Source organism: Serinus canaria, chromosome Z (genome assembly GCF_022539315.1).
Source record: "Serinus canaria isolate serCan28SL12 chromosome Z, serCan2020, whole genome shotgun sequence".
Lineage (NCBI taxonomy): Eukaryota > Metazoa > Chordata > Aves > Passeriformes > Fringillidae > Serinus > Serinus canaria.
Window position 1 is genome coordinate 2844022 of NC_066343.1, and position 17694 is coordinate 2861715.

The window sequence follows — 17694 nt, forward strand, 5'->3', positions numbered from 1 at the left end:
TCAACCTGAACCTTCCTAAACTCAGCTTCATGTTGTTACCTTGTGTCCTGTCACTGGTACACAAGAATGAAGAGGTCAGTTCTTGTCCCTCTGCTTCCCCCTGTGAGGATGCTGAGGACATGTCAAGGTCTTCCCTCAGTCTCCTCCAGGCCACTTCTCATAAGGCTTCCCCTCCAGATCCTTCACCATCCTCATGGCCCTCCCTCAGACTGCTATTAGCTTAATGTCTTTGATATTATGGTGCCTAAAACTGCACACAATACTCAAAGTGAGATACCCAGTGCAGAGCAGAACAGGACAATTCCCTCCCCTGACTGTCTGGCACTGATGGGCCTGATGGCCCCAGCTGCCAGAGCAGATTGTTTACTGATATGCAGCACTGCACTAACAAAAAACCTAAAGTCCCTCTCCACAGCGCTGCTTCCCAGCCTCTTGTTCTTGTTCCCCTAGTCTGTACACACAACCAGGTTTGTCCCACTGAACTGAATAACAGAGGAATTTGAGAATAGGTGGCAGGATCCATACCAACAGGAGCATCAAAAAAAGGCACAGCTTTGATATTTAAAGCAGATACACTTAAAATGAAACAAACTCTCACTGAAGGATGAGCTTATTCTGATTTCTTAAAGACCTAAGTATTTTGAACCTGAAATGTGCAGACCTTTACACATTTTTCTAGTAAAGACATGGATTGCTAAGTAGTCCTGGGTTTGCTTTCCTAGTTGCTTTCTCTTGTGTGCATACCCTCAGGTTAAAAACCACTATTCTAAAGGACACATACTGAAAGCTACATAAGAACACCAGTCCTGATCAAACGTTCAAACCTACAAATTCCCTGCAGAGTTTCAGAGCTAGGTGTTGAGACAAGCAGTTGTAAGGCCTTCTTAAATGGTCTTCTACTTCACTCAGAGCAGGTGCTTCAAACTACATTTCCCATAATTAAAGCTAAGATCAAAACCTGACAGCATATAGAAAGCACAGCTGTTTGGTACTGTCTTTCGTATGCAACTGTCTTCTTTCCAAAAATGGAAAGAAGAAGAGTTGCATACGAAGAGCTTTCAAACTTTTCACAGTTTAAATATTATCCTGAAGTGGCATAAAAGTAGGCCAAATTGCCTAGAGCAATTAATTCTTTTGGATTTAACTATGGAGCAAGAGATTAAAACAACTGTTCTTTCTTCTCTTAGTCTATATCACATTCTGACTGTAACAGTCTTGACATTCAGTACCATTCCCAGAGGATTAGGTAACAGCTACAGAGGATTTGTGGCGCTTCTTCTAAAGTTTTCATACAAACTTCACAAAACTTAAGTGAATCATTACATTTGACCACCTTACAAAACTTGAAAACCAGCATATTTTCTCCCTTAGAAGTCAGCTTCACAGTCATGCTGTAAGTCTAGCTCCGTCTACCATGGTTACCTCTTGCACTTCAACAGAGTGAGCTTCATCTAGGATCTCCCTTTACACCTGGAGGGCTCCACCACTAGAGCAGGCAGATAGAACTGTAGCTATTAAATGGTAAGGATGTTCCTACTTAAGGGCATTCTGCATTTTTTTAGCAGATCAGCCTAATACAACTTTGCAACTTATCCAATCATTTCTATTAAAGACTGACACAACTGATCCAGCTTTACTGACAGTATCAGTGCTCTGATAAGTGTTAATAAAAATATCCCCAGAGAAATGAAACGTTTAGGTATCTTGTAGAAAATACAGAAAGCATAGAAGTCTTTATCATGCAAAAACTGAAAATCCTGTGAAAGAACAAGCTCTTCTGGAGTTCTGCAATTGAAAATATATTTTAGAAGAGATGCTTGATGAAGGCAGTAAATCTACATAACTGTTTTTTAAAAAACTCATGCTGAAAAAGCAGGAAAATACTTCATCTTTCATGGAAATTTTTTAGATCACTAATGGAAAGTCAACCTAAACATTCACAAGAGAAAGGTGCACCAACTTGTTTCATCACACATACTGACTGGTCTTCTGCCTAAGCACTATTTAAATATATATTTATTTTGGCCACATAGTTGCCAAAAACCATTTTTTTTCACCACTCCTTGAACGAAAAACAAGTCAACTAGCTACCATTTTATTTCCTTGCTGTAAAATGTCTGCTTGATTTTGGAGTTTCCTACTGGGCTCATTCTTTTTAAATGGAAACAATTAATCAGTCCAGTGATAATTCAACTTCATTATGCTGTGAAATAAATTTTGGGTGTTTTTCCTAACCCCAAAAAAGAAGAAGAAAGTAATAAACATACAGGTAGATTAGCTGTAGCTTTAATTTCAGCTATATGAAAATGGCTGGTACAAAAGTTAAGAACTGAGAGTCTAAACTTTTGCATGTAAACCCAGAATGGCAAGAATGCTTCTAATTGAACTAAAGCTGCTGAAGGTCTCATTTTTAAAAAGCTCATGATGAACTCATTGAAACACTCCCCCTATTCCAATTTTTGTCTTCTTTTAAACAATTAGTACCATTCTTTGAATTGCAGCAACTTACAAGTGCTTTATAAACAACCATCTGCCTTATTGTATCTTTTCTGCTTTTCACTGTTTATCAATTTAAAAATGTAAAACACATCTATCAACAATTAACAAACTCCCATCTGGGTTTATGAGATGCTCATAATTTCTTTCAAAAATCATGCTAACAATAATTATAAAACTATCTCTGAACCTTTCGAGAACATGTTACTCTGATGAACCAACGTACTGCCAATTGCTGCCTGCAAACTAGAAGAGTTCACTGAAGCACATCTGACATAATCATGCCACTAAAAAGTCTTCACAAACACCAGATTTTGAAAGCTGATTTAGCATATGCAAATGAATACACTGCATGTAATGAAGATTCATATTTAAATTTCCGTAGGTACTGTTAAGTAGTCCTGAATCCTCGCTGTCCATTTACTTCACTCAGAAAAAAGAAATGCTGAAAATTAATGAACTGTTAAAAGCTCACATCTTCATAAAATTACAAAGACTGTACACATACTTAATTTTAGTTTTTTTCAGCTGCCTCCACTAACTTTCTCTATTATCAAAAACATTGATTCAAAAATGGAAAAAGTAAAAGGCTGGAACTTTCTAGAAACTTAGAGCTTAGGAACTACTACTAGAGAGAAATTCAGTATCGTGCCCCAATTTTAGTTGTTTTACCTGATTTGTCTTCTTTGACGTTTTTCTATTTCACACTTACCTAGCAAAAATCAAAAATAATCAAACTAATATGAAAAAAAACCCTATAACACATAGGGAATGGATTGCTAAAGTACTGCATTTATAACTGCCTTTGCTGTCCATAAAATGATAAGGCCCATTTAGGCGCTTCATTCAGCTGGTACACTCTAGATTTTCTGTTCCACATAGATTCTTTTCCATATAGTAAGAAATAAGATCACACCTTCACATATTTTAAAGATTGTGGCTAATTCTCTCTTCTGCCTACCTTTATATTTTTCTCCGAACACTGGCTCCACTGGAAAATTCTGCTAAAGCAAAAAACCTTCTGCAATATTCACAAGTAGATGGGTGTCCTGCTCTGGCAAGGACAGGGTTAATTTTTGCAGAAGCCTGGAGGGGGCATGGCTGGGACACAGACTTTATTCTATAGCCCCTCACATCATTGCTATGCCATCAGGAGGGGACTCTCCTGCGGGGAGAAGAGGTCTCTTCTGGTTAGGGTACCATGGCTGCCACAGGCTCAGGTCTGGCTCCATAGTGAACATTTTACATGTAAATCATAATACTACGGCTGTTATTCTATATTAAAAAAAAAAAAAACCAACAAACCAAACCAAAAAACAGCTGTTACTTTTTTTGCCTGTCACTACTCAATTTCTTCAACAAACTGTTACATTTTTTCACTTACATCTACTAATATTAATTTCTCCTTATTGCTTAAATTAAGAGGAGGTACCTTATTCTAGAGTGTCCCTCTTAAATTATCTTAAACCAAGACAATAATAACCAAACCAGCTATATATCTGCTTTTCATTACAGTAAAACTGTTCTAAAATAAAATTTCTTATATATACTTATAAACACTGATGACTCTGTCATTTCACTCAATCTGTTCCAAGGGGGTCTATTAGCAAGAACCTTCATTACCCTCACCTTCAAGGGCAGGTTGCAATAGAGGGTATTTCAAGGACCCCAAAAGGCCATTTGTGGGCTTTTAGGAGAGCTGCTGTGGAGATACAGGAAGTCAGACAGCTGAATACTCTGCCTGGTCTCTTAAAGGACCTTTCTGCCATGGGACTGCTGAGGGTTGAAGAATGACAGGTACCAATCACTACCAAAGCAGTGTGCCATTGATAACACCACGCCAGCCAGGACTCTGTGACCCTCAGCCATGAGATGGGTTCTGGAGACCAGGGAGTGGCCAGCAAGCCTCACTCACCCTCTAGTAGTCTCCATATGGCCAGTGTGTAAAATCCAGTGGAGACTGACAAGTGGACTATCATGGCCTGAAAAAAGTCACACCACCACTGAGCACTGCTGTGCCAAGTGTGCTGCAACTTCAGTATGAGCTGGAATCCAAGGCAGCAAAGTAGGTGCCACCACTGACACTGCAAACGTGTTTTTCTCCATGTGTTTAGCCACGATTGCACGCCACAGTTTGCAGCCATCTAGAAGGGCATAAAGAACACCTGGAATTGGATGTGCAAGGGGTGGAAACCCAGGTCCACTATTTGCCTTGGACTGACCCAGACTGCACTGGAAAAGGGTAGGCTCCAGAACACTTACATTGATGACATCATCATGTTGCTGGGGAACACAGCAGGGAAAGTTTGTGAGAAAGGGGAGAACATAATGCAAATCCTTCTGAAGGCTGCTTTTGCTGTGAAGAAAAGTAAGGTCAAGGGACCTGTTCAGGAAATTCTTTTTTTGGGAGTAAAATGGCAAGATGGACACCATGGGATTCCAATGGACATGGCCTACCAAGCAGCAGCTATGCCCCTGCCATCCATCAAGAAGGAAACACAGGCTTTCTTAGATGCTGTGGGTTTTTGGAGGGTGCACATTGCAGATGTGAGTCCTCTCTAGCACGTGATCTGGAGGAAGGATGATTTTAAGTGGTGCCTGAATGACAAGCTTTTGAACAAATCAAACAGGAGATTTTTCATGCAGCAGCTCTGTAGGCAGTCAGAAGAGGAGAGTATGTGAAAAATGTGGTCTACACTACAGTCAGGGAGAATGGTCTTTCCTGGAATCTCTGGAAAAGTACCTGAGGAGACTAGAGGATGAACGCTGGAGTTGGGGAACAAATGATCTGAGGCCTACTACATTACAACTGAAAAATATTCTGGCAGCTTATGAAGGGGCTTGAGCTGCTTCCAATGATGGGCACTGAAGCACAGCTTCTCCTGGCACCCTGACTGCCAGTGCTGGGCTGGATGTTCAAAGGGAAAGTCCCTTCCACACATCATGCCACGGATACTATGTGGAGTAATTGAACAACTCTGATCACACAGAAAGCTTAAACAGCAAATGCCAGCTGCCCAGGGATCTTGGAATTCATCATGACTCAGCCCAAAGGTAAAAAATGTCGACTATCATCAGAAGAAGAGGAGGAGGAAGTTACACATGCTGATGAGGCCCCAGCATATAATCAGCTACCAGAAAATCAAAAGGAATATGATCTCTTCACTGATGGTTCCTACTGTATGGCTGGGCTACACTGAAAACAGAAAGCAGCTGCACAAGGTTCTGCATGGTGAGTCACAGAAGCTATGGAGGGACAAGGTGCATCAAGTCAGGTTGCAGAGCTGAAGGCCATCCAGCTGGCTTTAGATGCCACAGAATGAGAGAAATGGCCAGTAGCCCTGCACTGACTTGTGGGTGACAGAAAATGCACTGCAGGGGTGGCTGGACCAATGGAAAAAGACCAATTGGCAGGACAAAGGTAAACCCATCTGGGCTGAAAAACTATGGCAAGACATCCCTACTCAGGTAGAGAAGCTGGCCTTAAAGGTGTTTCATGTATGCAATGCATGCACGGAAGAGTCAGGCTACTGAAGAGCATTTGAAGAATGGACAGGTGGACTGGGCTGCCAAGATTAAACTGTCTCAGGTGGATCTGGACTGGCAGCATAAGGGTGAATTATTTCTGGTTGGTGGGCCCATGATGCCTCAGGCCAGCAGGGAAGAGATGTAACGATACAGATGGGCTCATGGCTTAACTACAGGGTGGATTTAACAATGGACACTCTTCCCCAGGTGAAATTTCATAACTGTGAAACATGCACTGTGATCAAGCACACCAAGCAGGTACGGCCCCTGTGGTGTGGTGGATTATGGTCAAAATACAAATAGTGGAAGGTTTGGCAGGTTATTAATTACACTGCCCTCCCCTTAACCCTGCGCCTCACACCACTGCCTGGAACACCAGCTTGGGCCTCAGAAAGCAAGCCCTGTGGCAACAGGGCATCCCAGAAAAAACTGAGTTGTACTGATTTGAAGATGATCTTTTGCCTTTTCTTTTATATACCTTTTATATAACTTTCACGTATCCTCAGTCTTTTTGGCATGCATACTTGTAATTCCTTATGTCTGATAACTTAACATAGCCCTAGTGTTTTGTTAGGCCAGGAGACCAAACATCCTAGAGGCCTCATAGAAGAAGGCTGGAAAACCCTACACTATCTTGGGAAACTAAGGTCTTCTCTAGAACATATCCTATAAACTGGAAATTTGCCCCAGCCAGGGGGGAATTCCTAGAATAGGGGAATATCATGTCATCCATCCAGGCCTCCCATTGGGGCATCTTTGTTAGATATGCTAATTTGTAAGGTCTATAAATTGTATCCGTGATCTATCGTGTGCGTGCTTTGTGGCACATCCCACCTTGATGAAATGGTGCACCACAGCATTCTTATTAAAGTACAGAGGTAAAAACCCCTTATCCATTAACTGTGTCTGGCTCTCAATTTTTTAAGACCAGGAAAAGGCCTCATAGACCTCATGGCCAGAGAGCACAGTACTGAGTGTGCATCATGCTCCATGTCACGCACCAGCTTTTGGGAAAGTTGAATGATACAATGGACTGTTAAAACCACATTGAAAGCAATGGGTGGTGGAAGCTACAAACACTGGGATCTACATTCATTTGAAGACTACCTGGTTAGTTAACACTAGAGCCAGTCTAGCTGGCTCTGCCCAGTCAAAACCCCCAAGTACCACAGAAGGGACAGAGTTCCATTGAGCATATGCGGAATCTGTTAGGGGCAACAGTTTGGATCAGTTGGCCTCCAACAATGGCAAACCCATGGGATTTGTTGAAGGACCTGAGTGCATTTCATGGGTAGTACAGATGGATGGGGAAATGTGATGTGTACCTCAAGGAGAGGTGCAATAGTAAATATTTTTTGTGACATTGACTCCACTGGAAAATTTTGCTACAGCAAAAAGCCTTCTGCAATGTTCATTAGTAGATGGGGGCTCCGATTCTGGCCAGGACAGGGTTCATTCCCACAGCAACCAGAGCAGTGGCATCACTAGGACACCAAGGTTATTCTGTACCTCCCTGATCTATTCCACAAACAGGGAAGGGATCACTTCTGGAGCAAGGGAGCCTGGCTGCATGGATCAGACCTCCACGGTGAGCCTTTTGCATGGAAATCACTCTTTTGCTTTCATACACTCTTTGCTATTAGTATTTTTGCTGTTCCTGCTAATTTTCTTATATCATTGCTGCTTCCAGCAAATTGTTCTTATGTCAACTCATCATATTTTTTACTTTTTTTGCCCCCAATGCTCTCCATCCTATCACAGCAGAAAAGAGGGAAGGGAAGGAAGGAAGCAGCACACAGTTTGGTGTGTCTCAGTGGAACCACTGATCTGGGGGGTACCACTCCTAAACCACCAAAATGGGGCATAGCTTGCAGAGAAATAGCAAACCAGAAATTAACCACTTTCAAAAATAAGGACAGGGGAGATATTTGAATTAGACGCTTTCACTCTCCCTCTGAAACTGGAGTTTTAGTGAGCCTTTTTGCTACCTCCATGGAAGTTCACCCTTATTTAGCAGTAATACAAGACACTGAAAAAATTCAATTCACACATGCTCCACAGACACCTGTTAAGTATTTGGTATCTAATCTCTGAACAGAAAAAGCTCTTCAACAGCCCAAGCCAAGCAGGCTTTCCATAAAGGCAAATGGTCATGAATCCAACAATACGTTACATCACTATAAATTTATTTCGTTGACTCAGAAAGAGTTTTTCTAAACACTAAATAAGTAACAGCAAATACATTAAAGGAAGTTGAGGTACACAAGCAATTTTGCTTGATCCATAGTGTGAAGCATGTACTTTACATTATACTAAAGCGTTGCTAGGCGGATAAAATCTGGAATTTTTCAACAATAAACTGCAAAGAAACTGAAACTAAGAGTGTAAGGATTTCTACTAATAATCTGCACATTTTATTTGAAACTTGATCCTGAAGCCCTTATTCACAAGATCAGACCTATTGAGTTTATTCACATGAGCTTTGGCTGCAAGATTGGACCTTAAGTACTATCAGGTGCACGTGCAGCCTATCATCAGATTTTGGGTTATTCACGCAAGAAGCTACCCTTTCAAATGCAGACTACTTAATGCTTCCTTCTTCATTAACTTACATGTCCTCTTCTGCTGCTCTATGCTTTCATTTGTGCTATGTAAATAGCCTCTCAGCCATCAAAACAAGTAATGATCTTTGCAACCAAGGAGGAAATTAGTAGCAGGTGAACGCTTATTTTTTAAATCATGTTGAGACCAAGCTGTTCTTTAACTTAAAGGAGATCTGGAAATAAAAATCCAATTTTACTCTTAGCCATCTGAATTATGGGTTGTCAAGGTCATAATTTTACATACTTATCCCACACACACTACCCAAATATTAACCTTGATGGCAATCTACTTTGTAATGAGCTGGATCTAACACTTGTGAACATACTTTAAAGCAGTTTATTTAGTGGAATAAAACTTCTCTGATGACATAAAATTAACTGTATCTTATCATACATGACACCAGGAATTTCTGATTTAAGTGTTCCATTTCTTTGTTTTACATATCTGTTGTACATAAATACAAAATACTATGCTATGGTGACTGCAAAAAACCATCTCAATTCTTTTGCTACCTGCCTACAGACAGGTAGATTCTCTTGCAGGTCAGAAAGGCTGCAATTACAAGACACAGCATTAACTTCAAGCATCACAGCAGTGATATTTATGTCATGGTCCACATTACAATCTACATATTTACAAATTCTCTTTGAATTTTCCAAGACATTGGTAGAAAAGTAAACTGTCAGTACAGGTAAAAGTCTTTTCATCAGTGAAGGCACTCCCAAAAATATTAATGCGAGTGTCCAATGATCTCCAAGTAATCAACAAATTATAACTGACTTTAGGCTGTAAGTTACATGCAAAGAAACTGACAATATTCACCTTCTGATGCTAGGGATACTCCGTATACTACATGAGTATAAAAGTAGAAAGTCAACAAAAGTCTGCAACAACTAAACTGTTGTCACAAAATTTTTCTCAATCATACTTCAAACTTTCCACATAGATTAATCATCAGTTCGAAGCAGCTGCAACACTATGCTCTATGCACTTCTGCTGCCATCTTAAATTTTAAAAAGCAAATGGAGTGGCTCTCTACAAAATTCAATGCCACAATAGAAATGACTGAACGAGAATCACAGAATTATTAACAGTTCACTAAATTGTCTATTAACAACACATATCAAAAGGCTGCAGAAAAAAAATTGTGTGCCTGAAATAACTAACGAGGAAATGAAAAATAAAAAGATGTAAAGAGAGGAGATTGGTAGGGAAACCATTTTGATTTTTGAAGAATCAATTTCCACACAATCAGAAAAATGGCAGAACATCACAGACAGTGTATTAATGATTTTATCAGCAAAAAAACCCAAACCCATAGATAACCAAATTGAAATTTATTAATGCTCCAGGAAAGAGAGAATGATGCTGGTATCATAAGGCCAGGAACTTATAAGGCCACTAACTTCTTAAAAATCAATAAAACACATTAAAAACACCCCACAACACACACCGAGAGATATATATGTATATGCACAGTAAAAAAAGTTTTCTTGTGCAGGATATACATATCCTTTAAAAATTAGAAAACTAGCATGCAATGACTGAGCTAACAATGGAAACACTGAATACATAAAACAATTTTGTTCAGTGATACAAATATAGCTACTTAATCATCTCACTGGATGACAAGCTACATAACTGAAGCCTAAATGCACACTAAAGAACTCCTACAACCAAAGGATGATGCTTCAAAGCAAAGGCCTAAGGCCAGATTTTACTACATCGCTTTATAAATCATTTGAGTGACTGCTTCTTAAGCTACCACAGTTTGCTAAACACATCTTCACCTTAGACTACAAAACAGCTTATCAGAGGGTGATATACTACTCCAGTATTATTCAACATTTGCATCAGCGACCCACTAATTTATGGCACAAAACAAGATTTTAATTATGTGAATAAATGCCAAGGATCAGTAACTCCTTTGTGATGTAGTTATTTGGGAACACATAGGTTCCCAAATAACTACATCAAAACCAGACAACGGAACATGTATAAATTTGTGGCTTGTTAGAACAATTATGTGGTACCGAGTATCTAGTAGAAAAAGAAAGAAAGACAGATTGAGGGTTTTTTCCTCTAAAAACACAAAGCAGACAATTTAGTACAATTCCCTCTCAGACACCTGACCTTCCTTGTCCTTTACCTACCAATATAAACAAAGTGCATTTTCAAAGATCATTCAAACAGGAACACGAAGGATAACAATAACTAAGGCAAAATGTACAACACAGATCACAGATATAAGATCCCTGGTCGCAGAACAAGTATACCAAAAAAATCATAAAAAGTTTTTCATACTATTGTGGGTTGAAGATATTTTCACACACTTTTCAGATGCACAGAATGTGAAATCTGCCATGTATTTCCAAATATGTATAGGCAAGTGTGTGACAAGTGATTCTAAAGATCAACCCATACTGATCTTCAGAATCATGTCTTGTCCAACTCACTTATTTGGAAAATGGGAATATTTGAACAATGTAGACACACAAAAACATCCATACACATAGGCCATGTAACAGTACTTCCTCTCAGAAGAAATGTGTATCAAGACATAGCACTATCCCCTTTTTTGGAAAAGTATACAAAGACGTGAGAAGCACCTTCAGTAGCCCCACTCACTTTCTACTCCCTGCCACAGTTCCTGAAAAGAATGAGGAGGACAAGATAAAAAGCAAGCTTCATCAATTCCTGGTAAGAAAGCTCTGTCAGGACAAACAGCTGGGCAGCTCCAACAGAGAGCCCAGGCTGACACAGAAATGAAACAGAAGCTGAGCAAGCAAGCACAGAGCAACCCAGAGGGCTGGAGCACCTCTCCCATGAAGTTGAATGAGGGTGAATGAGTTTGGGTTGCTCAACCCAGAGAACAGACATCACCAGGGAGGCATTACAGCAGCTTCCAGTAAAGGGGCCACAAGAGAGCTGGAAAGGGACTACTGACAAGAACATGGAGTGACAGGACAAAGGCAATAGCTTCAAAACTATCAAAAGCAGGTACGTTTAGATTAGATGTTAGGAAGTTCTTGACTGTGAGGGTGGTGAGGCACTGGAAGACTTTGCCCAGAGAAGCTGGCGATGCCCTATCCCTGCAGGCCTTCAAGGTCAGGGCTTCAAGTAATCTCATGCAGTAGAAGGTGTCCCTGTCTATGGTGGGGGTTGTAAACTAGATGACATTTAAGGCCTTCAATCCAAACCCATTCCAGGACTGTATGGATAAGGCACTTTTCTTCCTAAGGCACCATTATGCACAAACAAGCCCTGCTTTCCTGCAGATGGCTATACATCTGCCTGCTGATGTAAAGAAGTGAATTGATTTCTTATTGTGTGCACAGCTCCTGTGCACAGCTTTTACTTTACCTATTAAACTGTAACTCAGCCTGTGAATTTTTCATTTTTACTCTTCTGATTCTCTCCCCTATTCCACAGTGAGGAGTGAGCAGGTAGCTATGGAGGGCTGAACTGCCTAGGAAGTACCAGTAGCATCCAAATATGTAATACACCAACAGATAATTAACCAATTCATCTTCAGATTTCTGTTTTATTTAGTGGTTCCTGGTATCTCCTGGTAACATGAGAAAATCAACCAATGCATTTATCTTCAGCTAAAAAGAAAACTGCCACAGCTTTGTAATCCATGAGGTGACTAAGGTTAAAGAAAATACTGCACTGTGTAATCTGACTTATGTAAGTAGATGATATTCTATTATGAAGATATACTAAAGTCAAACAGCAATCTAAATCACACCCTAAGCTATAGAGCAAACAATAGAAATTACTGTTACAGCATTAATATGCAGTAAATCCTGAAATACCTTATATTAAATGACTGGAACCTCATTAAGACTTTATTAATGTATGCAAAAATATCACATCTACAGAGAAACAGAACAAAACCCATAGCACATGAACACATGCACATATATACATGCCCATATATACATCCACATAAATACCTCTATATGTACACATACACACATTTATACACACACATATATTAAATGTGTGCATATATTTAAATGCAACACACAGAGATATATATTCTTGCATGCACACATAAATTATGTACCTCTCCAAGGGCTTCATAGCGCTTTTGGTTCCATCTATGCAAATCTTCACGATAATTAAAAACAAATGGTTCCCCAGTTTTAATGTGTCTTAATTGCCCTTCTGTAAAAGAAACAAAATAATTACAGTTAATATACTTCTTCATTAAAAGTAAGACACACTCAATTGCTGAAAATTTTAAAAGAAGTCTACATCTAAAAACCAATCTATTACGAATTCATCCTCATTTTTGGTTATAGGCTTTTTAACAGAAAACAATTGTAGCATAAAATATTGCACTCCCATTTTATTATATATACTGCTAGATTAAGCTAAACAGAAATTATGATACAGTGAAATTGCACACAGATATCAAATGCCAGAGTACTTCATCGGACATATTTACATCTCAACTGCTGTGAATTAGCAGTGAAATGTAAACACTAGCAGTTAACATTTGATCTGCAGGTGATTAAATTGTAGCTACAAATCCTCCACTTCAAAGCTAACTGCATTGTAAAGAAATGCAAATACAAAAGGGGCTGGAAGTAAGGGAAAGATTTATCTTCAAGCCTAACAACCTTCTAAGCTAACGTGAAAAGAACCATGTTCACAGTTAGGGAAAATATCTAAACTCCAAGATAAAATCAAGTAAAACCTCCTAGATTTTGGGCACACTGAGATTACAACAGTAGAATAAAGCAGAATGCTTGTTCAGAGCAAAACCACATGCTACTTTTGCTGTCATTGTAACTTCCTGTAGTTGGCCTTATTTAAAGCCAAAGTTAACAGCAAATTCAACCACTTGTGAAGACCAGAACTGTGTTAAAAACAATGATAATAATAAAATGGCAACCAGTAGGAAGCCAACCACAAGAACCAATATTTTACCAACACTATTTCAGCCTATCAGACAAAACACAAGTTATGATCTCAGAGCATTAGAAAACTGCAGTATTATCAGTGAAATACTAAAAACAGTGATATATGCCAGTAAACTTTGAATGCTGAAACAAGGGTTCCTCTGTAATGTTTCCTCTTGGATAGAAAAAAATCACTTGGTTCATGTTTTTACAGAACTTTTACACTTTGATTCCTGATGTTTTAAATAAAATATTTAAGACCTCATGTCTACAATAGTTATGCTTATCCGCTGAGTTACCTTTTTACCAGACCTGCCTTACCTCATGTACTAGATACCACGGAAGTACTTCTCCACAGTTTCCTATCTCTGTGTTGGGCTCAAACATCCTCCTTCTCACATTTTTCATAATAACTTTACTTTCAGCTGCTCCTTCTCAGATACATGCTCTTCAAATATGCCATTCAACAGTACATGAACTGGCTCTCGCCACAAGTAACAAGTATCTGCTATATTTTTCCTTTGACTTTCTGGAGCCCCTGCCTTATTCAGATTTAAATAATCTAACAAAAAACTTCTGTACTTTTCCACCATAAAAAGAAGCATGATTAAGACATAAAAATACACAACTGAACATTTGAATTAAATGTACAAATGCAAAATGGTGACTTTTTTGCTCTGCTGACCCTTAGCATATGTAATAGGTTGTCCTCCATTCTATGGAAATCACTCAGGCTGTGAGGTTTAGTAATGGAATATTCAGTAACATAATTCATTCCCCAAACTTCAAATTTCAGCCTTTTTTATCAGCCACATATGAACCATTAACTCTGAAGTCAGTAAGGAAGACAGTAGACACCGTGCAGATCTAAAAATAAGGAGCTGAAAAGTGACAGAGCTGAACTCCTTCCATCAAAGAAAGAGCATCACTTTCATGACACTTTTAGTCTCTAAGTACCTACCCGTGAAAGCCATCAGGGTATTAAAAAGCTAAGTGTTGCATAAATGACTATCATTTAAAGGAAAGCTCTTTTTTTTTCTTTTAAAAGTGGAAGATGTAAAACAGGCAGATTTAGAAACTAAAGTTCCTCTGTTCACAGAGCAGGCACTGCAAAGAAGCAAAACTGTAAACATTCCCATTTGTTCTACAGGTTTTAAACAATCTTGAAAGAGTCACTTCCTGCAGTCTGGTATTACTTTAGCTCAGAAGCTCATTTCTCATCTGGATTTTAAAATACATGCACTGGAAATTATAAATACTAAGTCACTTAACACAGAGACTGAGGTAGCTGGAAGTACTTGCTTGCAGTCGTCACACACTTGGCTGCAATGCAAAATTATGTTCCACACCAGAAGAGACAGTCTATCACATTACTTATTCCTCTATCAACATACATAGGTGTTTTCCTATTGGTATTAATGGACTAGCTGGGACAAATTATTATCTGAAAAACAAGTTCTTCGTAGACATAAAAATGAGTCAGGAAATTAAACATTGCTTTAATGACTGACCAATCTTTAATTCTGATTTTTAAATGCTACAGAAATTACTTTCAGATTTTTTGTATCAACAACACATTTGTAACAGAAAACAGGAAGTCACAAAGAAGCCCAGTACAACACCACAACATTGTATGAAATGAGGGATTTTTGTGATAATTGTACGAAATAAAAAACAGATCTCAGATTTACAAGTCTATCAGCACTAAAGTTTAACATTTCAATCCCAACAGGAAAGTATGAAATTTTAATAGGGACTTATAAGGTATAATTCAACTTCTGATAACTGTTCAACATTATTCTACATAAGGTCTTTATGGACTTACTTTCATTAAAAATGTACTCAAATCCTTCCAAAGTATCAGGAAATTCAAGTGGTGGCTCATCTTTTTTCATTAGTTCATCCAAGTCTATTCTAGACAATAAATCTAAAAAAGGAAAAGAAAAAATACATAACGTATGCTGTGTCTTTTATTTCCTTTGTAGCACTAAAAAAATGTGTTTACTGATATTTGTAGATCTTACAGGCAGAAGAATATTCCAGTATTACTAAACACAGAACTGTTATGGGAAATCCTGTTCAAGGTTCAAAAGCTGGACTTCATTGCCTGTATACATACTCATTTATTTACTTATTTATTTACATACCTATTTATCTCTATGTTAATCTAAAAATGTCCAGAGAAAGGGAAGTCACCAAAGACACAGCGATTTGTTTCAATGATTCATTACCTCAATGTTAGAAAATAAGTCTCTGAGGCATGTATCATGGTTTTAACATAAAGTCCTCTAGCTTCAGTTTCAAATAATTGATAGCATCTTGACTGCCTTCTTGAGGAGTTCAGATTACCTGAGCACATCATCTCACTGGCATTTACCAGATGTGCGACCACACCAGTCCTCAGTCCCCGCCCCCCCCTTCGATACCCCGACTGTCAGGCCTGAATCGTTCGCTCAATCACCCCCTTTAACACTCTCAAGGTAGAGAAACTTCCATCCACTTTACAGCAAGCCATGGCATACACATCCTTTTCAGATTATGGATTGTATGGCCTGCTACAGACTACATACAGTCACTAATGCAAGTGACTAGTACACTAAAATTAGCATAATTAAAGTACACTAAAATTAGCATAATCTACATTCTTTACCCTAGATTTAAGGATTTACATTTAACCAGAGGCAAACTTATGGGGACATTTTTACATCTACATGTAACTACTAAACAATTACTTCATATACAGGCAATAGTGTACATAATCTCTCATTTCATATTCCACATGCAATGCAGTGCTGTGCTTCTAACATATATTCTGATTATTGATTAAAAAAAAAAATCAAGAAACAATTCAGCAGGATTTCACCAAAATATATTTGCCTACTTCTTCGTTAGATGAAATTGAAGACCCCACAAACATCCTGTTCCAGAGTGCTAAACTGACTTTGAACTATAATTATTTCATAATTCAAGATACTGTGTGTTACCAAGGAAATACATTAAGATTTCTAAGTATATGGATTTTTACCTTTTATTATTATCCAACACTGTAGCTCAAAAAAAAGAAAACCATTTGAAAAGACTTATTTTCTGTAAGTTTCATTTGGCATTAACTACGTTTCCATCTTTGTATTACTTAAAACAATTATTTTGAACCACTATTTTTGCTTGGTCTTGTTGCCAGTAGGCTATCCACATTATCTAAGCTTAGGACTGACACATTAAACACTTTGAAATTTCTACTGTTTAAAATGTACTGAAAATTATCTTCAACATTCTTGAGAGTTCCTTGACCTGCACTTCTACTTCTACTTGAAGTTCACTTTACATTTATTCCAGCATCCATGATTGTCACCAACACTTCCAAACAGTGATTCCACTGGGCAAAGCTAGAGGACCAAAAGCCATCTGGTACGTTTGCTGAAATACAACATCTTTCCAACTATGGCTCCTCAGTATCTCTGTAGTACCTACATGTCTATATAACATCAGATACTGATTGGATGATTCTAAATCTGTCTTTCTCAGCCACAGCTCACTTTTACATCACATCTATTTAACAGCAAGTCCTATGAAATCCAATTCATGCAAGCAATTATGTGCTTGTTCTTGTGCACTGTCGTTTGGAAGTTCTGTGGAAGCTCCTTCAGTTCTCAACCAAATGATATGGAAAAAGAAAAAAATTTTGTCAAAGAAGTCTCCTACAACAGGACATTAAAAATGTGTCCTTTCCTCCTTTGTATTTTGGCAAAATCAAGGTAGCAACAGTCTTTAGCACATCTTTCTCTCCGTGGTGAAGAGATTCCAGTCACACTGCATCCCTAGAATTTAATTTAATGTGAGTTTCCATCCCGTCTTACCATGATCTATTTTGAGATGTATTTACACAGAAGTGTCACTTACTATACAATAAAAAAAAAAAATCAATCTCCTGAGTATCAAGGACCACAGTATACAAAGTATATTATGCTTATTCACAATATGTACAGCTTGTCATGATTTATAGCTTTCATCAGTCACTAAGGAGAACTGCACCTATTCTGAATGTATCAGAGCTGAAACCACTGACACATTCACTTTCTTCTTGTGCAACTTTTCAAATTAAAATTATCCAAAGTGTCTTACAATTCTGTGATTCTTTCCAAATCTGATCTAC

General features: G+C 38.4%; 1 protein-coding gene across 2 annotated transcripts in view; it reads right to left on the reverse strand.

Moving 5' to 3' along the window:
• The window catches only part of FAM172A (family with sequence similarity 172 member A), a 259377-nt gene that overhangs the window by 216708 nt on the left and 24975 nt on the right, over positions 1-17694 (reverse strand). The window contains exons 3-4 of one of the 2 annotated variants that reach the window (XM_050986880.1): positions 15367-15468; positions 12701-12801 (exon numbers count right to left, since the gene is read on the reverse strand). In XM_050986880.1, the coding sequence (XP_050842837.1) occupies positions 12701-12801; positions 15367-15468 (203 nt within the window). The remainder of the gene's footprint in view (positions 1-12700; positions 12802-15366; positions 15469-17694) is intronic. The other variant, XM_050986881.1, reaches the window with a different exon arrangement.